This window comes from Cyclopterus lumpus, chromosome 21 (genome assembly GCF_009769545.1).
Source record: "Cyclopterus lumpus isolate fCycLum1 chromosome 21, fCycLum1.pri, whole genome shotgun sequence".
In the NCBI taxonomy this organism is placed as follows: domain Eukaryota; kingdom Metazoa; phylum Chordata; class Actinopteri; order Perciformes; family Cyclopteridae; genus Cyclopterus; species Cyclopterus lumpus.
In genome coordinates this window covers 23,784,678-23,810,743 of record NC_046986.1, presented here as the reverse complement: position 1 = coordinate 23,810,743, position 26,066 = coordinate 23,784,678, and the positions used below count along the sequence as shown (strand labels likewise).

Sequence of the window (26,066 nt, the reverse complement as noted above, 5' to 3'; positions counted from 1 at the left end):
ACAAAAAGTAAAGGTTTATTTCCCATCCCACCAGCAAGGTAACGTCCAAAAACAACAAAGTATCAAAAAAGGTCCAGTTAGACAACACAAAACATCCCGGAGGAGAAAGTGGTTAATTAACCAAACAAAACTCAACACTGGTGAATCCAAGCTACGAGGTCCTCTTCTTTGTCGTCCTCTTCCAGGTGCTTGTGGGTTCACCTTCCGCTTGTGTTTCCTCTCCTTCCCAGGTGCTCTCTCCAGGTGCAATTTGTAGCGCCCCTCCACTACCTGTCCCCTTGTGATGCCACAATATATATATATGTATGTGTGTGTGCATATATATATATATATATATATATATATATATATATATATATATATATACATACATACATACATACATACATACACCCACAGGGGGAAATGTGGTTATATATATATTTGCATATATATAATGTGTATTTACTTTATTTGTAAACCATTCACAAATTGAAACTGTTGTATTTGTTCTAAACTTGTTCTGTAGTCAAACAAAACTCATCCTACATTACTGACTCATTATAGTCCTGTCCATTTATTTATAATGCATATTGGTACACATGTGGTCTGTAAACTACAATGAGCCTACAGATTGGAACTAACAGAAAGTAACCGTTTCTGTGACTTCCTGTATATTCTTTGTAGGCAGCTGAAAACTGTACTGCTCTTGTCTGCTTTCCAGGAGAGGCGCAGTTCATCTTGAACAAGCCTATTATCCTACATTATATACATTAAGTATACAATCTCAAAGTTTGCCAAATCCAAACACCTAAGATTATAAAGTGTATAGTTAAGTTTAATAGCCAACTCAGTTTACAATTATTTTAGTTTCCTGCCATATAAACTGGATTCTGATTGTTCTGCCTGCAACTTTTTTCTCTCAACATAAACACAGACAGGAATGTTCTTCCCTCCCTATCTTTTGCCTCTCACCCCTCTGTTGAGTTTAATCCTTCATTTATAATGCAAATAGGCGGTCTTAACATAGAGGCATAGGTAGGCGGCTGCTTGGGGGCCCCTACCAGTGGTCGTAGTAGGGGGGCCCCCAACCAACCTCAAAAAGGAAAAGAAAAAGCCCCTTATCATCATGAACGCTTCAAAAGCAGGGTCAATTGTATTAATATTCTTAAGAAATACGTTGAAACGTTGAAGTAGTAGTTAAAATGTCCAGTTCATGGTTATCTGTCGTGGCCCTACACCCCCTACTTTCACCATGAAATGGACTAGTCCGTAACGGTGCGCGGCGTGAAAGATAAACACAGTGACAGGAGCACTGGAAGTTACACAGAGACGATTCAGAAGACAAGAATAAAAGCACAAATGAAACAAAGTTATCCAAGCGGCTTAATTAAAAGAAGAAAAAAAAGAAAAGACGCCGATAAATATTTAGAAACGCTGCCAAAGATGACACACTTTTTACGGCTACTGGGGATACAGGCAGGAACGCCCAGGACGAGGACGAGAGTAAGGGACAGAGACCAAAGCAGATGGAACACTCAGCACTAACACAGTCATAAAGAAGAACAGGAGAAAAGCAGAAAAAGGAGGAGAGGAAGAGAGTAAAAACAGGCATACGGAGGAAGAGAAACACGAGGGAGAGAAAGGAAGGGACAGACACAAAAGAGAGAAGGTAATCATTTAACAATGAAAAAAATCATATTTCTTAATCCCAATGATGGACTGCTGTTGTTTTTTGTTATCCTCTCACTTCACGATAGAAGAAAGAAGCTAATTTTGTTCATAGACCATATTGTTAGTTGGTGACAATGTTTTTTATTATTACTATCATTATCATTTTACAGGTACAGCTCCTACATCTGCGCATCATGTTGGTGTGAAGACCTGTAAGAAAATGTCAACAAGTAGGACTCTGTGTCAGAAGCCTGTGACGTGGAGAACAATCTCTCTCTCTCACTCACTCACTCACTCACTCTCTCACACACACACACACACACACACACACACACACACACACACACACACACACACACACACACACACACACACAATAAACAGTGCTGGTTTTCCTGGCATTTTGGCAAAGACAGGTGTTATCTGAAACTTTATTCTCTGTTCGGTTCCATCGTGACTATTAGTTTGTGTAGTGCTACACTTTGTGTGTTCTCTGCTTTCCATCTTCATTTTGGAGTAAAGAAGTGTATGCAGGGTTTAAAGGGGAAGTTTTGTTTTTCCTCTCCAACCTTTACTTCCCTGTAGATTAGCTTTACCTGCCTATCCACCATTCAGTCGGTAAAATCTTTTTTCGTTCTCTTTTAAAGATCGGATGGGGGGGCCCCATACATACCTTCGCCTTGGGCCCCCAATTTGCTAAATCCGCCACTGATAATGCATATAGGTACACACGTTTAACCTCGTGGGTCTGTCTGTTTGTAATTGTTACATTCATTTATGTCTGATCAGGTGATCTTCAGTAGTGCATTTCATGTCGTCTGCATGACGCAACACTTTAAGAACACGGACAAAATATCTAAGATGCGCTTTTTTGTAGTCCATCTCCTGAACATTGTAGTTTCACCGCTGCAGACCAACGTCAATAACATCCGCCTGCCGTCGCATCATATCTACGAGCTTAGTGAACGTGGGGTTAGGTTCTCTAAACATTGCGGATGTCTTTTCCTAACTACTCATGGATTGTCCTTCCCTTGACGTTTTACACAGAGGTTAAGAACAAATGGTTATGGTTAGACGTTAGGAGGTAATTTGTTGACTATTTGGCCGCAACCCGAGTTATGAATGCATGTGGAAAAACTGCCAGGATCTCGAGGAATATAACCAAGCAGCCATGTCCGCTGCTTTTTACTTATGCCTTCTCTTTTGGTACCTCCAAACCAACGCTGGTAAGTTCTTAATGCCAACGTTCGTTGGTTTGTAACGTTATTCTGTAAGTAACTCGTGTTACGTTAACGTTAATTGTGTTTGTCCATCGACTGTAGTTGTGATAGCTTTAGCTAGTGGTTGATGTTATCCTAAGAAGGAATGAACCGTAACTAGTTACGCCTTGCTAAGCTAGGTAACGCTTAACGTTAGCTAACGTTACCCATGTACAGTATAGTTAATTGGTGTTAGCTAGCTACATTAAAAATGAAAGCCTCCCTTGATAGAGTTAACGCTAGGTTGCGGCGTATTCGCCTGTTGTCTTTCAAGCTAGTAAACTGCTACACGTTAATACATTTGCAAACTCAAAAAGTGGCTAGGTTAGCTAACATTTAAGATGAGCTACACCCGACTACAATGTCTGCGAACAACACACTTTTTTACAGAACTCACATCACCAGATAATTGATTTCTGAGGTGTTCAGGGCCCAGTAAAATAACGTCAGTTTTTTCTGAGTAACATCAGGAAGTTGCAGGTCATCCATGTTTTTATGTCTTTAAGACATGCTTGAAGTTTAGCGAGCTGGTTGGTCTCCTCTGGTTTGATCGATAGATATAATTGAGTATATAATTATCATCTGCATAACAATAACAATGAAAGATCATGGAGTGTTTCCTGATAATAACTCACTGCTCTACTAGCTTATCTATGATCTTCACCAGCCACTGAGGTCAACACATTAGTTTCTGCCAAGCTTTTGAGTTTGGTCTCTCTTTTTTAAAATCAGTAAATACATTACTGCCATTTCCTAGCAGGTGCAGGTAAAGCAGAATGTGTCCATCTTGCTGCACGGATGTGGGAGCCATGACCTTATTATGGGGCGTTCACACCAAACGCGTTGCGAAGTTTTCGCGCAAGTAGATCCCATGCAAAGTCAATGCACAGACGCGTTTGGTTGCGAGATTCGCCCGGCATTGGGATATACATTTCGCCAGAGTTGAAATATTTAAACTTCCAACGCGAGTGGCGAAACGTTCGCAACTTGCGGAAGCCAATCAGCGTTGAGATGCTCCGCCTGCCTGGCTGCTGCTGCTCTCGTAGCGCTGGAAGTTATCGAGACGGAGTCGGTGAAACTCCCCGAGCTGTGTGAGCCTACAGGTGATGTTATGAACCCAAACACCAGGGCGTTAGATGTTCCGACGTTTATGGGATGTCCACAACAAGTATAAAGCAGAACTAGTGGTTCTTTCAAAAGCCCAAGCTGTTAGCACCCAATGACCGATTGACTTGGGTTAGCACACAAGCAGCACAAAGAGGATCCACCCTCATCTCGAAACTCTTTATTCCTCCCTCAAATATTTCCTGTTTTTGTTATTCAGGGTCAGCATGCGGGGAAGGAAACATCTTTCATCTATTTATTTTTATCTTGTTTTATTTACAGTGTTTCCGCTTTTGAATCTGCATATGTTATTGAATTGCTTGAGTTTACAACTTGCCTTCAGAACAGACGGTGAAACTTGAACACAGGTGCCTTGAAGAGCCACACTTCTTCATAGTGATTCTGTCTTTGATTTGTTCCTCTTTGAGGTCAAAGTGTTATGTGACTGAGATTTCCAGCATGGTTCTTTTTTTTTTCAAGCCCCAGGCAAAAATAGCACTCTTCCCCTGTATTTTGTTCACCTTTTGGTTTTCTAATTTACATTACTTTATCTGTTTCTTATTGCTATTGAGTTCTCTCTCTTTATTCCTGTATTTTGTCAGTATATAAATATAATTGCTGTTGCCATATTCTACTGTTTCTTTATTGTCAGCTGGGGTCAATAAATTGATCCTAATAACAAGTGCAGTGTGTATCAAAGCCTGATGAATCTTCCTCCGTGCCATAAAGCTCCATTGTTGTCCAAAAAAAACAATCCAAAACTCCCCAATGAGCCACACTGCTCTGTAACGTTACCATGAGCAATGTCCTGCTGCAGAAAACACATTTGATCATTTGATCACCTGATGTGTATTACCCCAACGCAACAAACAACAAAGCCCAACACTTATTTTGGGCTATTTTCTAGTGTTTGAGCAACATTTGATACTTTGAAATACTGAGAATCTTATGCTTTTCTTTTTTCATATATGATAATAGATTGAGTACATTTGAGTCATAATAATCAGCAGATTCATTGATAAGGAATTGTTATTTATAGCCATAATAAATGTTGTTAATTATTAAAATCAGATTTATTGTATTTTGTTGTAATAATATAGACTGTGTCCTCATGTGTGTTCTCCACTTGTTTGTTTCAGTCGGAGCAGAGCTGAAACCACCAGAGAATTTGACCATGATCACCTTGAACACCAATTACCAACTGAGCTGGGATTGGGACCAGAGTTCATCGGCTGTCAACTTCACCACACAATATGTGTCGTAAGTGTGGCCATTCAACACTTAAAACTTTCAGCCTGCAAATAAAAGTGTGTAAAAATGTCAGTCTCATCTAGGGCTGCAACCATGAATCGATAAAATCGATTAAAATCCATTATTAAAATAGTTGGCAACGAATTGCATTATTGATTCGTTGTGTCGCGCGATTATTATGCCACCCAATAAGACGCGGAGATGTTTGAGTATATAAAAAAAAAAAGTTGAGTTGGGAGCGGAGAGGAGAGGAGCGGAGAAAAAAAAAAAGCCGGTAGAGCAAAGACCATCGGAGAGACCCGTAACGTTGTGCAAGAACTAATGGTTCTACAGAGACGAGCCACAAGGAAATTATAACTGTTTTTACGGAGACAAGCCACGCCCCCTTTTCCTGCGGTTTATAGACAAGTGCGTCTTATTTATGTACAATTTCTTTTTTCTTTTAAAAATTAGCAGGTGCGGCCTATAGTCCGGAATTTACGGTACCTGTTTACCTGTGCATTTTCTGGCATAGGTCTGTTGAATAAAGGGTTGGAAATGAATGCTTTAAAAAAAAAATGTTTTATCCGATTCATCGATTTAATCGATTATTAAAATAATCGTTAGTTGCAGCCCTAGTCTCATCTCTAAACACTGTAATGCTCCCAGCACAATAAACCCATGTATGTTACATTTATGCATCTTACAGTTTGGTTTTCTTTGCAATGAGCCTCACAGAGACCTCTTTGGAGTTAATGTATTGAGTGTCTCAGCTGTCCCTCGTGAGAGGTGCGATGAGGTCTAAATGGAATTCAAACCAACGACAGGAAACAACTTGACAAAATGAGACCAAATGTAGATTATAGCCAGCAGCATCTCATGCTAAGGGTATTGAGCATAACAATATAATGTACAAACTGCAGTGTGTGGATATTGACAGATGAGATGTCTTTTTACTTGTGCAGAGTTTCAAATATGTAGACCAGTCTTTTACCAACAGTTTCAGATTTCTTAAACTAACTTATATTTCATTCTGTTTTTGTATCAGTATGTTCAGTTACAATGATAATTGCCTTACACTTGTTGTTTCTCTTTCTCCCAGGAAGTACCAGCTGAGGTCTAAAAAAAAGAGTCCGATATGGAGTACTGCGTGTCAGAATACGTCGAGTAGGTCATGTGACCTTACACAGTTCAATCTGTACTACCTGGGCATCTACGTACTTCGTGTAGAAGCCAACGTGAACGGACATGTCTCCGGCTGGGTGAAGAAGGAATTCTGCCCTGATAAAGATGGTAAGAGAGAAGGAGTAGTGGAGTCGAGTGCAGGAGACTGGGATCAGAGGGAATAAGTTCCTCTGAATGTTCAGGCAGGTACTTAAGCTCTGCAGGAAAGACGAGCGATGTGATCTCAGCTGGGTCACCCGAAACCATCCAAAACAATTTGACAGTCAGCTGCACAAAAGAGTGTGCAACCACAAAGAGTTATGGATAGAGCTGAGAGCAATGTTAGGAAAAGAAATGCAGCTCTGAACCATCAAAACCACAGCTTGGAGTTCAGTTACAATCATGTGAGTAGCATATAACATCTCCAACATGAGGAGCAGGTTAAACTAAAGTCTGACCCGTCATTTCAATTTTCTGACAGCAAGATTTAATTTGACCACCTTTTGAGAAAGAAAATTTAATAAAATTAACGGTCAAAAAATCAAAATGTTATCCTTTTTAATTGGTTATTGACATCCATAGTGGTTCTTTGTATAAAAACACACAATTATTATAAACTGGTTAGAGCTAGTGTTATGAAGTTAAACAGCTCAAATTGTCTTTATAATATATATTCATGTTGCTGTTAAAACATCTCCTCAAACTGGATTTATTCAAGTTTGACTAAAACCTACATTTAAACACAGCATTTATTTAAACTTTGCCCTATACTCACTTTTACTGACTATAACTTTAGCACATCATAATTAAGTCCATTAACACTGTTTAACTTCGAGCTGTTGGCAGAAGAGCCAGTTACTGTGATTACTGTGAGTTATAGATCATATAATATAATAGGTGTCTGATTCAGTTAGTTGTTCCAAATGTTTTAGGGTTGTTATTTGGAAATTACAGTTGTGACAAATTGCATGCTTCATATGTTTTTACTCACGCTGAAGACACCAACTACATGTTTTGTGTGTGTCTCTATGTGGCAACGTAAAACTGTCATGCGGCATACGTGTGTACATGTGACTCACAAAGCGGTGCATCTCACCTCACACTGCTCACAGCCCACTGCTAAAGATTCCCAAAATTGATTCCAAATGTACACCGCAGGTCAAAAGTTTGGGGTCACCTGGTTGATGACTATTTTAAAGAGACAATGAATATATTATTTACATTTGTAATAGTTTTGACCCCAAAAGTAGAAGAATTACTTGAATAAAACTTGTTTAGTTAAAGTCCCCACCGTCTTACATGCCAGGGGGGAATTACTGTTGCAACTTCTTCCTCCCAAATACCCTTAATTTTTGAATTTGCATAAATTACCCGAGCTCCTTAAGTGTTTCAATACTACCCTACACTAACTTTCTATTTCACTTCAGTTTATTTATTTCTATTGTGATGTTTTAAGAATCGCTGTTCATATTAACACACCTGTTAATAATCCATCTGTTTACAGGCATTTTTGTGCACTTGAAACGGGAACTTATTCCTATTTAAATCCGCACTGTTTGATGCTAAGCTTCCAATTAATTTTACCATTGACTGGTGATTCCTTCTATTCTCGTTGCTAATAGGGATATTTTTCTCTTTCTGCCCTTTAATTGTCAGTCTGGTCGAACCGTCGTCCAGCAGTTTGTTCTTTATGTACAAAACACAACTTTTTGACAAACCCTTTCATACAAAATAACATGTTTGTGAGGAGGACTTTCTACAACCTAAAAGCATGACAAATACATCACTGGTGTCATGTCTGTCAAACAACTGAGCCAATCACAAACGTGAAACCAGGAACTCTTTTTCTTGTCTGGATTTTGCACAGCAGCACAACGTGTACACATGGCACCACGCAAAACAACGTGCGCGTGCGTGTGCGTGCATGTGTGTAGTTTATTTTGTACTGCCCAAAATTACAAATTCTCCTCAGAGGGCTTTAGAATCTGTACACATACGACATCCCTGTCCCAGGACCTCACATCGGGGAGGGGAAGAAACCTTCAGGAGAGCTACAGAGGAGGATCCCTCCCCCCAGATGGACAGAAATAATATATGTCATATGTGTACAGATGAACAGAGTTACAACACATTCAATGAATATGACAAATAATGAATGATAAGTAGTAGGCATGGGCCACGATCCACATAACCACGATCCATGTAAGCAGAAGGAGGTAGAGAGGAGGGGCATCGGCAGGAGGCAGGGCCCAGGAGAGGCTTCAGACACAGCCAGGTGCAATGGACCCTGTGAGGCGAGAAAGCACAACGACTCTATTCTACTAAGACATCCTTGTTCCCAGACCCCTGTGAACACATGGCATATCCTTGAGTTGCCCAGGCTGCTACTACCTCAGAGGGCAATGGTTAGGGTTCTTCCCCCGATAGGGTCCAAACCTTTGCTTTTAAGCACTCTCCCACTCAATACGGGTCTGATGACTACCTCAGAAATGCTGTCAGTGTTGAGCAGAATATGTTATGTATTCATTTTAAAAACATGTATAAACATGGGACTGGTGGACCTTAACAACCCTTATCTGACTGGCTGAAACAATACTAAGGAGCCTTTTTGACTAGAGTCGCAACTAATTATGGTTTTGCTCATCAATGTGTGTAAGTTGTTTTCTTGATAAATCATTTAGTCTATAAAATGTCCCAAAATAGTAAAATAATGTGCAGCACAACTTCTCACTGTCCAGTTGAGGTCTTCATATGTTTTGTTATTGATTAATACACTTAATGTAAATCTTGTTATTTTACTATTAAAATGTTTACAAATGAAAGCCCCCTAATCTATCCATTCATCTCTCTGCTCCTGCTAGCTGCTTTGGGTCCTCCAAGCAAAGTGGCCCTTTTGCCTGCTGGAAGTGACCTGGAAGTTGTCATCTCTGATCCTCTGACCAGCACCAACAACTCCATGAGGGAAAATTATCCTGATCTTTATTACCACATCCTTTACTGGGAACGCTCCATAGACACACAGGTAGGAAATGCATCTCTGGAATTTACTAGGCCCATGCATACTATATTGTTTTGTAACCATTATACTACATGAATAATTTGAATCACAATTCTCCTTGTGTGTTTGAGCAGCCTTTTTTTCTTCTTTTAAATAGCAGAGCTCTTTAATATCAATTGATACTCTCATAGTTACACCTGGAGAAAATACCCACAATTTTCCCTTTCTCTTCAGTCCCTCAACACACCTGGTTAAACGTCTGAGACTGCAACAGCCATTTAATTAAGTGGTACACCCACAATCGGCCTAGCAGAGCACCTGGTTTCTGTGTTTCAGTTCTGCATGTTCAGCAGAGTGTTGTTTTGTTGGTTTTGACTTGTGGTGTACATTTAGCAGAGGTGTTTCCTGTCTGCTACAAGACAGGTGAATATATATCGTGTGGATGCTCAGTGTATGTGTATGTGTATATATATATATATATATATATATATATATATATATATATATATATATATATAGCCAGTAAATATGTGTTTGACGAGGAAGACACATGTTACTAGAGTACATCTAAAATTAATCTAGAGTTAAATAAAATAACTCTGAAATAAATAGGCCATGTCCACACCACTACGATTCCGATTTGCTACGCTTACACTGAGCATCCACACGAGGCCGGAGCTTTAGAGGAAATGCTCATGAGGACTGATGAGTTTTCACTAACGGACTCCTCATTGTCTCACGAGCAGCAGCAGCAGTCGAGTTTGGAGACTTTGTGAAAGTAGATTTATTTGCTCAGTTTGCTGCAGCAGATGAGAAATCGCTCTTCTTCGCAGCAAACTTTTCAGCAAATGCTGTGTGCTTGTTCTGGAAGAGTCTTTCAACATGAAATCTTTTGTTCTTGGCTAATTTCTCTACACATATCAAGCATACAGGTCAGACAGCATCGTTGGCAGTGAAAGCAAATGAATAGGTCCACGCAGAATTAAACTCTATTTTCCTCTGTGACTTTGTATTTATTCATCCATTGACAGTTTACCGAGGGCCTTGCTCTGTGAATCAGAGGACTACTGCTGTACCACTAAGTAGAGTTGGGTACCCAAAACCAGTCCTCTAATTGGAGGATCAGTGGTTTGATCCTATTCTGTACTCTGTACTCTCCCAGCACATGAGGAACCATGAGTTGTATGTGTATGATGATTGGTCAAACACATGAGCCGATGTACACACAAAACACAGTCTAGTTAAGAAAACACAAGCAAATGGGTCAATAGTGAATTGTAGTTAACAGATTTGTGACGGCTATTTTGCCTGTGTTCATATGATTGTGGAATTTAACGGAGTTCCTCATTTAGTCTTCTAAGACCGCTTGGAGGAAATGTAGCAAGCTTGCCGATGTCCCAGCTCGAGATATGTGCAAGTGGCGCGGGGCAGCTTACGTCACTCCAGCGTTACTGTGCATCAGTATGTACACACGTTTGCCGCAAACTTATTTCCCACTCATAAAAGGCGCATGCACGTGATCCGAGCGCACCAAGTGAGCGGAGAGGCATTCCTGATCCGCATGCACACATGCAGACCTGCTAGCACTGGGCTTTACAGACATCCACATTTTAATGAGGATCAAGGAGCAAACCAACATCCTGTTGACATACTCTCAGTGCATCTTGCCTCGTCTGCATTGCTCACAGGCTTTTGATGGTCTCTAAAATAAGCCTTGCTCCGTAGATAATGTGGCTCAAAGTACATGGCATTAATCTCAGCAAGCTTCCATCAATTTAAAAAGTCTGTCCCCCCAGACATTTGTGGTCACGCTAATGCACCACAGCTATAAAGTGACTAATGGACATCTGAATAGACATGAATCAGTAATATATGATAATGATGGGGTTGAATGACATCTGTCCACAGACATCCCATCTTGGATCCAAATGTTGGGTTTGACTAGTGTGCTAATTCACAAATACAGGAAATGAAGTTCTCACCTCTCCCATCTGTCCATCAGGCCATAGGAACTCAGACGTTGCGTAGCAGAGCCAACATAGTGACTTTGCCAAAGCTGAAGGCCTGGACTTGGTACTGTGTGAGCGTCCAGTCACACGATGACTTCTACAACAAGAAGAGCAGCTTCACCTCACCCCACTGCATGCAGACCGAAGGTAACGGCCTGTTGCTGGGAATATTCTATACATTGGTGGGCTGCAGTACCGTGATCTGTACCGAGTAGTAACGTCCACACTTACAAAGGCAGGGTATTAACTCATTATTCTAATTTCTCAACTGTGGGTGGGTCATATTGTGTCATCCCACAAATTACTGCTGTCCAAATTAGGGATGTCACAAGAGCCTTTGCTTTGGTTACGTTACGCTGGCTGGTTTTCTTCAAACCTGAGTTTTCTTACAGAGACAAACACGTTGCTTTATTCCCTCATTCATTCAGTCGGTATCAAAGTGTATATTGATGGTTTACTGTATTTCACAGTGTAAATTCACGTCTTCAGTTGTGTTTTGTCCCTCTCAGATTAAAGCTGAACAAATCTATTTAAGATGTGATGGAGGCTACCGTTTATTACATAGTCAGATTCCACAACTTTATCATAGTAAAGTAGATGAATTAATGGTCAATTAATAATTCCAGAGAGGGAGAGAATTTATTTCTCCTTGTTTGTATTTACAAGCTTGAGTGTATGTACGTGATAACAGATGCAACTATACTCAAATACGATATAATCTATGTACGTGTGTCACTTTGATAGGTGCCACTCCGTGGTGGCAAATCTTCGGGTACTTCGTGCTCTCTCTGGTGATCTGCTTCCTGGTCATGCTGGTCTCAATCTACAGCTTCTTTTGGTGCTATAAGACTATTAAGGCAACGTTGTTCCCGGCCGTCCAGCTGCCCTTCCAGGTAGGCAGCTTCAGTCATTACAGCTTTGGCTGTATGCAGATAGCAGGCAACTCTAGGTTGTTGACCCTTTTGATATTTAAAAAGAGGGTTTTATTTTTTATTTATATATATATATATATATATATATATATATATTATATTTGTTTTTAATGTATATAAAATAATAACAATGATGGTGAAAAAACATATCTAGTCTATAGATATAGCTGCTGACTATCCACATTTGAAAGCAAATGTTTTGCATTTCAGCGTTTTAGAATTGATATATTTATTTACATTTACCAGAGCGAGATCTCATGTCAATCTCTCTTTGCTCCTCCCAGCAGTATCTTTGTGACTTAACTGGGTCTGACTTTCCTCGCCTCCTCACTCCGGATTCCGACTCCGAGCTGTCGTGTGATAAGGTCACTGTGTGTCCGGAGTCCCCGGTCCTGAAAATCCACATCCCTCCCCCTGAGGCCCTGCCGGCACCCCCATCAGGCCTGGAGCCTGACAGCAGGTCGGTTAATGGCCAATGCTACAACAGCTCATGTTTTACATTCATGTTCACAAAGCAGTAGTGCATTAATTAAGAAATATAAAATAAGATATAAGTGAATGAATAAATGTACCTTCTCCAGTGGCAGACACAGTCGTCAGGACAGCAGTGGCAGTGGAGACTCAGGAGTGTACTCCACGGGGGGCAGCTCAAGCCTGCGGCAGCCCAACAGCAGCCATTCCTCCACGGGGGCCAAAGTCTCTGGGCAGGGACCCTTTGACTTGGAGCAGGTGAAGATGCAGGACATGGCTCCAGGGCTCGAGACTCAACTTGTGAATGCCGACGAGGGCATTGTAGACATGTGTGTCTGAAGGCACAAGACATTTTGTTGAGAAGAGCATGAAGAAAAGGTGATATTAAGGAGTCTGTGGTCAAATGTGCAGTGTGCCTTTTCTCAAGCCGTCGCTGGGAAACAAGGAGAGGAAAGCATCGTAAAAAAGCAAAGTGTGGAAAAGGGACTTAACAACATAATATAATGTGTGACAGACACACACAAAGAAGAACACTGATCTGCTGGGATGTCGACCCATGTTTCCAATGTCTTCACTTTTGACATATTTGTCTTTACAGATGATGTGCCCTTCTTTTTGGCACCAACCAGGAAGTACTGTTCCGTGCAGATTTTGATGTGTTGTGCATTTCTTTCACCTCGTCTCCGGCAGCCACTGTCTTAACCTTCATGCTGGGAGTGTATCTGTGTAGCAGTCTGCATTAATCATGTTATTTTATCTCTTTTACTGTTCTATTGGTATAATGAGCTTAAAAGTGCTAAATAGGTAGCATTAAATAAACATACTGTAAGCAGATAATGCCGAATAGAGTAAATGCCCGATTGTGAATGAGGCCCATTGTGTTAAATTCTTTTAAAGTTACTATATTTACTAGCCCAATGTGGCATTTCTCTTGACCCCGGCCACTGGGCAATCCTTATATTGAGCCCTGGGGACTTAGTCGGCACTTTAATTCTAGGCGAGACGTGTCTGCTCCGTGCAGCAGACTGGCAGCACAGGAGAGGCCAGACCATGTTAACGGTCACAGTGAGCACTCTACAGGTCCTTGTAGCGGTTCCAGTGGAATTGGTTACACTGATTTTGAGTCTATTAACTGGAGGGGAAACATTCTCACAGTGACATCGCTGCCTTTTGATATTTAGCCTACCCTTGTTGAAATATATCTGGTCAACACAATATTAGAAACACTTGTAGAATACAGAGATACAATTCACCAGCACTGCTGGCGGTGCTGGTGAATGCCAGTTGAGGGTTAGACCTACTGACATTGTGATATTAAGTTGTTCTGTTAAACATTTTTAGAAATGTCTCTGTATTGATCAGAAGAACAGGAACTTTGCATTAAATATGCTAATTTGACCAAAACAAGTATCGCTGTTGTCAAGAAACAGCTTGTCCTACTTTTTGCCCATCCTGTTAAATACTTATATTTACAATAAGTGTTGTGTTTCATTGAGTAAATTTGTAATCTAATCAGCAAAGAAATCAAATCTGATTTTTAAACCCACGTACAACTGATATGAATACGGTATAATATAATACGGTTTAGTTTTTTCTGTGCATATGTTGTGGGTTTTTCTGATAGAAGCTTGTATTCAAATACATTATTATTGTGCCATTTATGATTCTTATAGAATCTTGGTACCATATAATTTTTTGTTTTTTTCCAATGACATGTAAATAGTGTCAAATAGATTTTCTTCACATTTGATATTAGTTATAATATTTCCACCTCTGTCCGGCTTCCATGTTTGTTTCTTTGTTTTTAGGGAGCAACTTAGTTGCAAAGGAACTTGCATCTATTCAATTCAGTTTATTTTGTATAGCCCAAAAAACTAAAGTAACCTTCAGGAGGCATGGACCACAGTCCAGATAACCACAATGTAAACAAAGGAGGTAGAGAGGAGGGACATCAGCAGGAGGCAGGGCCCAGGACGCAGGAGGCAGGGCCCAGGAGGCCGGGTCCATGAAGCAGGGGCAAACACATTGATAGTTCAGGGTTTCCCGTCATGTTCACATCTAAGTTGTCACATTTTATCCATCAACCAAGATGGAGCGGGTCGGCCTTTAACCACAATGTTGGCGGTTTGATTCCCGGCTCCTACGGTCTGTATGTTGAAGTGTTCACTGAACCCAAAGTTGCTCCCTGGTCACTGTTCCTGATAGTTAGGATGGGTTAAATGCATACATCACATGTCCTATATATACCTCTATGTATAGCACCATTCTCTAAATTGTATTTAGGGTTTTAAGCCAGTCAGAAGCCAGCCAAACATATTTAGTGAATACATATACAGCACGAATAGGGTCTGTTCTGTGTACTTGTACAGTTTGTTAAACTTTCATCTGCTTTTATCTACAAATGGCCTTTTTCTTGAATCTGCAATGCAAGGAGGATGTATGGGGGACATTCTGAGGCGGCAAGTGTTCAAAGGAAGAAAAAGGTAGAATGTGGTGGGGAAAAATGTCGTCAAAACTAATACGAATTCAAGACATGGTGTTATATGACCTTATCTAACATCAATGAAATGGGAAACCTTCCAGGTCTATCTGAGCTTGTAGAAAACGGCTCAACTTTTATTTGATTTGAAGCTTGATCCAGTTTCACTTTGACGCCTGTGTCCAATCATTGCCTCAACATCTTGCCTATCACTGTCTGTTGTAACTTAAAATGTAATAGAAGTATGCTGTTAAGCAATGTACTGGTGACTTGAGTGGTGGTGTCGGTGTACTTGTCTGGTCTCTCATCCACCAACTATTGCATCTACAGCACCCATGTTCATGCACAATCGTGAATAAATCATCCCCAATACCAAACGTTGGTGTTAAAATGGGCGACTTTCCTGCTTGTGAGTTCTCTAACGCACAAACACACACACACACATAGTCAGAGCTGTGTTATTGAAGTCAGGTCTTTAGATGTATTTCCTGTTATCTTGGTCTCACCACTGCTCTGCACTTTCATTTACACTAGCAAGCAATCTTAAAAAAAAAAAAGAAGGCTAATCCTCTACTTCAACAGTATTTCAGGTGGCAACTCAATGAATGCCAATTTTACACATCTTTACTTCCCTCAAGTGCTATCTTGTTATACAGATAGTCATGAAGATACTATATCAAATGTGTCCAGGTCCTCGTGGAGATGAATGGATGGATTTATTTTTTTGCTGCTCACCGCATTAATGACTTGCATTTGAAAAACACGACAGCTTCGTATCCATCCAGAATAGGCATGTCTATTATGCAGAATCTGCAGTTGCCTATTGCCTACCAGGTGCTACAATTGTTAATGTCATACAGCAGATTCTGTTTTTTTTTGGGGAAGAGACTTTTTTTTTTAGCAGAGATGGTATCCATCCCAACTTCCACAGAACAAGGTCACATTAAGCAAATATCTTTCATTCAGTCGCTAGAGATGTTATGCTCTTAACTATAACACGGCTAGATGCAAATAGCAATGCCACTCTTATTGAGGCCTTTCCACCACACTACAAATATTTCACCTGCATAATGGTGGACCTGTGCAAGTTCTCATCTTTTAAATATGTTGCCCTTGTTCTCAGGCAGTACTCATTTTAACAATGTATAGGCCACAAAAACAGATATCCTTAATTCTTCCTGAATTGAGTTGTGTGCTCTTCTTATCCCCAGATATGATAAAACCATTTTAAATGGAGATTTTAACGTTCATATTAATAACAGATATGACTAAGGCCTGTGAGGAACAGACTTAAGACTTTCCTCTTTAATAGAGCTTATAGTTAGGGCTGAATCAGGTTTTCCCTGGTCCAACCCCTTGATATGCTGCTATAGGCTTATAGGCTGCTGGGGGATGTTTTAGGATACACTGAGCACCTATCTCATCTTCTCTCTCTCCTTATGGATGAATTTACATCTCTCCATTGCACCTTATTAACTCTGCTTCCTCCCTGGAGTCGTTGTGACTTCACGTCTCATAGGGTCCATTGGACCTGGAGGTGTCTGATGCCTGGTGAGCCGGCCTCCCGCGTTGGCCCTGCTGATGCCCCGCCCCCCCTCCTCTCTACCTCCTTCTGTTTCATGGATTGGAGTTCCATTCATACTTGTCATATTCATTGAATGTGTTTATGTAACTCTGTAACTGTTCATTCTGTACACATGACATCTATTGCTTCTGTCCATCCGGGGAGAGGGATCCTCCTCTGTTGCTCTCCTGAAGGTTTCTTCCCTTTTTTCCCTGTGAAAGGTTATTTTTGGGGAGTTTTTCCTGATTTGATGTGAGGTCCTGGGACAGGGATGTCGTATGTGTACAGATTTTAAAGCCCTCTGAGGCAAATTTGTAATTTGTGATATTGGGCTATACAAAATAAACTGAATTGAATTGAATACGTGGTTATAAGTGGTGATACATGGTTATAATTGGTTATAAGTGGTGATACGTGGTTATAAGCCACTATAGGTGGTGATACGTGGTTATATGTGGTTATAAGTGGTGATACATGATTATACAAGAAACACATGTATTAGAATAAGGGATGATAATGTAACAATTACAAATACATATTTACTGTAGTATCTTGACTACTTCCTGTTGAGGTAACAGTATTGTTGTGGTGCAGACCAGGTACCTCCACCAAACAACCACCAGATGGAGCCTGAGGACTCTGAGTCTCAAACAGTCCAGCAGGACCCTGCAGGTCATACAGGTCCCAAAAACACCAGACTGTACTACCACTAGATCAGGCCGCATAGTGAAGCCTAGAGACATATCGGACTTGTGATAACTCAAGAATATGTTCATGAAAATAAAAATGTTACGTTTGAAATAGTTGAAATGCTCTGTAGCAACAAGCTGTTAATAACTGATAATGGTTTTCATTTCTCCTTCAGTATAATAGTGTTCATGCAGATTTGGCATACAGAACTGCCTCTATACAGTTTCTTCTGAAATGTTTATGTGGATAATGTTTACTATTCCATTTGGCAGCTATAGCCATGTTTTGTTCCAAAAGAAGGGGGATGTAGTATCTTGACTACTTCCTGTTGAGGTAACAGTATTGTTGTGATGACGTCACCAAGGTGCGCAAATTAGGGGTACGTAAAAAACAATCAAGATGGACGCATCGCGCCCGAAAAGACCAGCTGGTATTAAGTGTTTTACTTAGACAATTCACTGTCAGTATACACATAAAATACTACATTTACAATATTACAATAAGTCATACACTTATAGTTGAAAATTGTGAATATATATTATCCAGCATCAGAAATGCTGTAAAATAAGATGGATTTAAAGTTCACACTTGTTTTTGTTTTAAAGAACCAGAAACTATTGAATGTCTTTTTTTTCATGGCCAATAAAACTTGGCCATACTACAATTGTGGCAATATATGAATGGTTGACTAGGTATTAGATTGAAAATGTCATTGAAAAAACAAATTTGTATATTAAAAAACTAACCTCCCCAAAGGTATAAATGATATAGTCAGTATCATCATAAATATAGCTAAATATCACAATCATGTAATCATGTTTACAATCATGTAAATGGAAAAAAATAAGAATTATTTCTCTCTACTGATATTACTTATAGTAGTTAGATATTAGTTATATATTACCAGCTAAATACAAATAATATGTCCTACTATAAGACCATTTCTGGGGTTTTGAACAAGAAAAGCTTTGCTTGTGTGTTTGAATCTGCCGCTCCGCTGTTGGACTAACTGCTGCTCTACATTTATTTAAAAATATGAGTCACTTTGAATATCTGGACTTGATAATACAGACAAAGCATACGCCCCTCATTTACCAGGTGAAGCATTGAAGTGATGAAATCACAATGCATTAGTAATTAGGCTTCAGTGGTGTGACCACCAATGGATGTAAATCATTTTATTTCACACGTAATATTGGTAACGTTTCCTTTAAGGGGCGTTCCGGGAACGGTGCTTCCGCGTCTGGAGAAACCATTTCCCAGAGTGTCGTCCCAGACTTTGAGGAAGTGTCCGGCTCGTGTTGAACACGCAGTGTGGCGGCTTTGAAGACAAGTGTGTTCGGGGACTCGTCGCACCCTGTGAAATGACGCCGTCACGATGCTGTTCATTGTCCTGTGTACTCTAATCGCCGTCCACGGTCACGGTAACGTGAATTAATTAACGTAAACAGTTGGTAACAACACAAACACAACTTTGTTCTAGATGTGGGGCAGCGGCCTCTGTGTGCGCATGTGCTAACCCAAGTTAACGCCCTCTCGGGTTCCACTGTTGGACCTCAACAGAGCAGTTGTCTGTTAGTCCGGACGGAGCTGCGCAGAGAGAGGAACAGCTTCCTTCATGTATAACTGGAGCTAGCATTAATGCTGTAATCCATTCATAGAGCCGCATTGTGGTGACGCTCACTTGCTTTCAGTAACATGTGAACTCTCAGTATTGTACTATTGTGAACGCGTCCTTTCAGAGGAGTAAGTCATGACCACATGTGTGCTGACGCAACAGATTTACACATTCAATGTATGTCAAATTGTCTGAATTGCCTGAATTTAGAGAAAAAAAGACATTCCCACCATAAATTGATTCATGAAAATTCCCCAGCATCCAAGTATTTATTCTATGACGAGCATATTGACCCAATCAACCATGGGAGGAAACATAAATATAGTTGTGTATTGTCAAATATCATCTTCTCATCCACTGCTCTGTCCATGTCCTGTCCCATCTGTCACAGTACTGTCTGAGATACCACCAGCACCGCCACAGAACATCCATGTTGACAACTGGCTGCTGACATGGCCTGCTGCCACCGAGCAGGAAGAGGTCACCTACACCGTTCAGTACAGCAGGTGAGGTCTGATGGTTGTGGTGTCTCTTGCAGTGCGTCAGTCTGCAACTTGCATTAGAAGAATCTGAAAGGTTCTTCAGTTCCTGTCTTGTCTGGACACGTCAGGCAAATCTTAAATTATCCGATTCTTCTGTCGTAGTTTCATTTTATTTTATGTATGTATGTATATATATCTGTGTATGTATATTGGCTTCACAAACAGTATTTTTAAATCACACTATGTTCAATTTGCATGTTTGAAATGTGTTACAAGTAGTAAATAAAGTGTATTGACATGATTCTGGACTGATGGTACCTCTTCTGTTCCTTGTCCTCAGCTTTGACAGTGCTGTGTGGACTGATGTACCAGCCTGTGTCCATATATCTTTGAATTGCTGTAATGTTATTTCTACCAAAGCGGAGGGCGATCTCGGCTGTGTTATGCTACGTGTGCAAGCGGAGCGACGTGGGCTGACCTCAACACCAGTCGAAGCCTGTAGCAGGCATGGTAAGAACCCATGACTCGCCATGGCAACCGGGCAGTGTGTAGCTGGTGCATTCTTCGTACCAGAAGCTCTAAATGCATGCTGGGATTGATGCTGTGGTATTGCCTCTCATAATATCCTAAATGTAGCACAAAGCCAAAACACACATTAGGACTGTCATATTACCACCGTGTGTTGTGAGTGATCTGAATGGTCCTCTATTAGACAGTTTCTGTCATGTAGCAATTGCGTGTGATACCACCGTGGTCAGCCTTTTGGAGGAGCACCACTTTGAACACGGCCCAGTCCTAAATTAGTTAATTAACTGTGCCTACGGTGTGTGAATGTGTGTGAATGTTAGTTACTGCTGATGTGCAGGTGTAACCTCAGCTCCTCCCATCAGTTTATGAATATGTGAATGATGTCATGTAGTGTTAAAGTGCTTTGAGTGGTCGGAAGACTAGAAAAGATCTATACCAGTACAGGTCCTTTTACCATTACATGTGACAGATGGTTCATCCAATCCCTTTTCCAAACAGTTTCCAATGAAGCTTCACAGATGCTTCTGTGTAACAAACCGTGTGGTGGGTCAGATTAGGGTTGAGGGAAATCATGTCTAAAATCCATTACACGTGTTCAGACAGATGCATACTGGTGTGGTACACCAGCTAAGGGAGCAATGTTGGGGTGTCTTGCCCAAGGACACATCAACATGGACTAGTGGAGCGAACCGCCGATCCTCTGATTTGAAGGACGACCCTGCTCACCACTGAGCCAGTCGCTGAGCCACAGTGTAATCCGGAGACATGGAGAGAATGTCAGGATCAGCTTATAAGTAGCCACAACCCACTCTATGGGATGGAGGAGAGGAGTACCTTGGATCTATCAACAACAATAAGCCTTCCTGGGATTAGTTTATACCGATGCCATTTTTTAAAAGTATTTCCTTAGAAAACAGAACTTTTTCCCCCAGACCCTCCCTTCTGGTCGCATATACAGATATCCTAGGATCAGAACCAACCATGTCATTCATTGCTTTGGCAGACACCCAACGAAGGGCGATGTGAAACATAGGGTCTGGAGCAATACAAATGATGCCTATTTGTTATAGATCATGAATATGGAATGCAGCTGCTGTCTCTGTTGTTCTCTGTTTTAATTGTGTCTATATTATGTTCCTTGTTTACTGTACCACTCATTTCCTGGTTGGAGACATTAGTGTTCTCAGTCAAGGTGTCAACCAACCTAACCTTTGTGTGAACCACATGGTGTGAGGTGTCAAAAGCTTAAGAAACCCATAGTAAGCGTTCATAACTTTATTAAAATCGATGTGCTAGATTGATTTGTTGTTTATATGAGGTCTGAAATAGGAGATCTCACACCCACAGTATTAACTGAGAACAGATGGTGTAGCTCTGTGCTGTGCATGATTGTCAACACTCATATCTGTTCTGCTCGTCCAGGTGACTCTTGTACCCCAGACTTCAGTCTGACTGCAGGGCCGGGTTCCCTGACTGTACATTTGAGCAGGAACCACAGTATGGCTCTGGAACATGGAGACCACGCCAAACACAGGGTTTATTATGGCAAGGAGGGAGAACCCCGGCAGGTGAGAGGAACCACGTCAGTTTAGCAAGATACGCATGCTGCTTTCTGTTGCATGTGTTCTGTAGGTGATTCAAGACTGGGTAACAACAAAGCCAGGTCCCAGTCCTCTACAGTTTCTATCATGTAGTGATTGCGTGTGACACCACCGTGGTCAGCCTTTTGGAGGAGCACCACTTTGAACATGGCCCAGTCCTAAATTAGTTAATTACCTACATCTGTGGAAATGCTGCTCTCTTGCACACTAAACAAATGGCTAAATCACTTCTTCCTGTCATGTTGGTCAGCAAACAACACAACTGTTGATCTCAGTGGGTTAAACCTCCGTCTCAGTGCCCTCCTGTTCTCCATGACCAGCTACACGTGTACTGTGTTCTCTAAACTCATGCAGTCATGTAGTTCTCAACCAAAGAGATAGTTATTACTGTCGTTTTGAGAATGACTCATGGTTGCTACCTGTTTACTAGGTAGCCCTACTTAATCATTGTGATGCTGTCTGACGACCTAAATAATACACATTAATGTCAACAGCTGTATCGACTGATGGGTAGGATTGGCAGGAAGCTGTCAACAATGCCAGCGTTGTGTGTCTAGAAGGCTAAATATGGTTGAAAACTACATTTTCCAATGAACCTATCTTTGGGCGGAGCTAGCACACTTCTTAAAGTTGGGATTGTTTTTACTTCATCGTGTCCCAACGTGCACTGATTGCTGCCAACACTGCTTTCAACATTTCCCTCTGGCGGTTGTGTGCAAGATCCCTGTTAGAGATTCAGGATGCCTCCTGGCTTTTCTAATAGCCAACATTTCCTGTTCTTCTTTAATTTATCATTTTGGAATAACATTCATTTGACATTCATCATTTTACACAATATTATTATTACTGCAAGTCGATTCACATAGTATTGTGCACAATCAAGCAGAACAACTAATTGCAGATGGTTTGCTAAGTGTTTTACTGTGTGGCTCTTCCAGAGCTTTCCTTGACATAACCTGTGATTATTAATGTTTGAACATGGGAAGCTTTCACCTTTTAGCTTTTGCAAAAAACACTTTATTCTCACTTATTTATTCTCTCAGCTAATGCCTGACCTGATATGTTTGAGGGTCCTCAAACAATATATATTTTGGCTTTGAGCGAAAATGACTCCCTTTCCATAATATACATTTGATATATTTTTCGGTCTTTTCGTCAATGTTGGGTTGCTCTGATTTCAGCCACTTCCGTGTGACCGCTGTTTTGCTTGTTGCGTGAAACATTTGCACCTCTTCCGTATCATTCATAGTATATTTCGGAAATGATCTAGATAATCTAAACATGTTGTGTATTTGGATATTGATAAGAGTATTTTCATCATTCCAGTCCCTCCTGTAGTGTTGAACTTGAAGGTATCTATAGAAATCTTTAGTTCCAGACCGTGTTGTTTCTACAAGAATTCCGAGCTCTGGAATATGCACTTGTAATCCATTTATACATTTCTTATCAGATCTCTTTTGGTGACTGTGGCTCAGTGTGGCTTTGCTCCTGTATTGTTCCTACGGTGTGTGAATGTTAGTTAATCCTGATGTGTAGGTGGAACCTTAACATTCACACACTGATGGGAGGGGCTAAGGTTACACTTGCACATCAGGAGTAACTAACATTCACACACTGATGGGAGGAGCTAAGGTTACACCTGCACATCAGGAGTAACTAACATTCACACACTGATGGGAGGAGCTAGTTACTCCTGATGTGCAGGTGGAACCTTAGCCCCTCCCATCAGTGTATGAATGGGTATGAATGATGTCATGTAGTGTTAAAGAGCTTTGAGTGGTCAGAAGACTAGAAAAGATCTCTACAAGTTCAGGTCCATTTACCATCTTTGGAACACACTTCGTACCAGAAGCACACCACCGTAACAGTTTAGATGAATCTAAACCAAATCTAATCCACATTTTACTGTCTGCTGCCACTTTTCAATTATATAATGATTAAGGGTTTAACGTGACTGTTTTCATGAGATAATCATCACAATCCACCCTATGTTACTGGTCATGAGTGTCAAATAGTATTTGTTCAATGAATATGTTATATTGTCCTTAGATATGTAATATGTGTTATTATTGTTATGCCACTCTTCAACAGAAGTATAAGGACGTTATGGCCTCAGTGACCATCCGTGAGCTGCTGGAGGGACAGCGCTACTGTACAGAGGTGCAGTACGTCTACTTTGATGTGCCCGTCGGACTGGCCACCTGCACTCAGTGTGAGGTCATCCCCAAGTCCAGTAAGACATGTTTGTAGTTGTTTTGTTTTGCTACTCTGATTGGCTGTCCTCCTAACAGCTAATGGTTTCAGTTGTTCAGTTTCATGGTTGAGACACAGTAAACATTCTTTACCTGGTTGCATTGTAATAGAGTCTGCCATGATGCTGTACCTTTTTTTTGATAGTTTTGATAGTATACATGCACATAATGATATGGATGATTTGACTTGGGGATTTCTTACAATGTAGTAGGTGGTGTTTGGCAGTGGACTCTTTAATAATTTAATATAAAAGCTTCCTTGAACACACAAGGAAGGAAGAGTTTAAACAATCTCTGCAGATGCTGTTGGGATGTGCTTAGCCTTTAATCAAAAACAACTAAACACCCATAGAAACCACTTCAGCAGCTCCTTCTTCCGTTTGGTATGTTTCAAACACTCACTTTCTCCACATTGTGTTCATTACATTTAATTGGGGACCCTAAAATCACAAATTATCCTCAGAGGGCTTTACAATCTGTACACATATGACATCGCTGTCCTCAGGAAAACCCCTTTTAGAAGCAATAGATGTCATGTGTACAGAATGCAGGTATACTATACTTTGAAAGAGCTGTTTACACATTTTAAAGTGTGTGTGTGTGTGTGTGTGTGTTCCCAGGTAAAGACTCTAAACAATCAGGGATTATAGTAGCTGTCGTGCTTGTCGTCGTCCTGCTTGTTCTGATACCTGTGCTAGCATACTTCCTCATCTTCCAGCGTGGGACAATCAAACAGTGGCTGTCCTCATACCACATCCCAGAAGACGTGAGCACCGCCGCCCATAAGCACATTCACCACACAGGCCCCTTCGATCCAGCCAGTTTACCACATAAAGCAGGCTTATCACAGTTGTTCACTTCCAAAAAGCAAATTCAACGTAGTAGCAGCTCGACTATTATGTCAACTTATGCTGGAAAACTAACTAAAACTATCTTCCATTTGGTTATTCAGTGTGCATACTACCTACAATATCCTCAAGCTAACAGTTTTCTAAGAATAGTGTTGCCTGTTTTTTTCTCTCCTCTAGTTCTTTGAGCCATTTCCTAAGAGTCTCCTCCCCATCTCCAGCTGCAGCCACACAGAGGAGCACTGCCATGTTATTTCTTCCATTTCCCCAGAGGAGCTCCGAGAATGAAAGCAGCCGCCGTCCACCGGACCAGACGTGAGGATTGGGAGACCCGCTCTGCAACCTCCTGTCCTGACCCCTATGTATTTATATCTGGTCTGCGTCTCCAGATGTTCCACTGAGATGGATTTAGGTGGCGTAAACTTAATTGCAGGGATGAGGGAGAGAAAAAGGAGAGCCACTCAATATACACACATATAAACATAAGCTCCACACTGTTTGTGATCCCCACTCTCATGGGGTGTAATACAGAAAATTACACTGAGGTCCAAAGTCAAGAAGGATTTTCAGATTCACAGAAATTATTGCCAATTTGAGCAAAATACCTAGATTTTTTTATTCATGCCCCATTTAAATGCGCATCCATCTGTGAAATACTTCTAGATTGCAAGAGAAGAATTTGTGTGAAACTTTGAAAAGCGGCAGAAGAAAGAGCACTAGATGTCGACATCAATCGGCTTATTTTGAATAGTTGAACCCACATGCAGACAGCAATCAGGATCAGTGCCACATGTCCGTCTACTTGTCCATCGTTTTTGTCTCAGGCCCTTTCTTTGAGTTCTGTTGAGTCCCAAAAAGATCCGTCATGATTTGATGTGCTACTTTAGCTAAAGCACATTACTTACATTTCTATGCACTTTTAAATACGGTAACCTTTTAGCATTAGAGACAATGATTCAGATTATATTGCTCATAGCATTAACCAAGTTTGGATTTATATTATATACAATCCAACTCATCCTTTTAATAAAGCAAAGCTTTGTGATATTGAGGAAAATGTTGGCTGCATATTTCTTTACACGTCTTCAAACTTGTGATCTGAAGCATCCTGCAAGAACAGCACGAGGTTCAGAGGGAAGACCGAGGCACGCGCTGTCATCTATGGAGCATCCTGGGAGCTCACT

At 40.8% G+C, this 26,066-nt stretch overlaps 2 protein-coding genes across 6 annotated transcripts; both read left to right on the top strand.

Annotated features, from left to right (window-relative positions):
• Window positions 1-1,481: 1,481 nt before the first annotated feature.
• LOC117750122 (interferon alpha/beta receptor 1b-like) lies at window positions 1,482-15,693 on the top strand. 5 transcript variants are annotated; one of them, XM_034561089.1, is made up of 8 exons: window positions 1,482-1,651; window positions 5,156-5,276; window positions 6,349-6,539; window positions 9,272-9,432; window positions 11,411-11,564; window positions 12,162-12,310; window positions 12,634-12,809; window positions 12,931-15,693. In XM_034561089.1, exons 2-8 carry the CDS (start codon window positions 5,191-5,193, stop codon window positions 13,157-13,159), a joined length of 1,146 nt encoding a protein of 381 aa, XP_034416980.1. In that variant the 5' UTR covers window positions 1,482-1,651; window positions 5,156-5,190; the 3' UTR covers window positions 13,160-15,693. The 5 variants fall into 5 exon arrangements, with proteins under 5 accessions (XP_034416980.1, XP_034416978.1, XP_034416977.1 ...); XM_034561087.1 differs by lacking the exon at window positions 1,482-1,651 and adding an exon at window positions 1,663-1,865; XM_034561086.1 differs by lacking the exon at window positions 1,482-1,651 and adding an exon at window positions 1,663-1,883.
• A 3,096-nt stretch (window positions 15,694-18,789) lies between these two features.
• On the top strand, window positions 18,790-25,722 carry ifngr2 (interferon gamma receptor 2). The gene is made up of 7 exons (XM_034562143.1): window positions 18,790-18,977; window positions 19,563-19,677; window positions 19,994-20,163; window positions 21,604-21,749; window positions 23,874-24,015; window positions 24,655-24,800; window positions 25,063-25,722. The coding sequence occupies exons 1-7, from the start codon at window positions 18,932-18,934 to the stop codon at window positions 25,168-25,170; spliced, it is 873 nt and encodes a 290-aa protein (XP_034418034.1). The 5' UTR covers window positions 18,790-18,931; the 3' UTR covers window positions 25,171-25,722.
• Window positions 25,723-26,066: the final 344 nt, after the last annotated feature.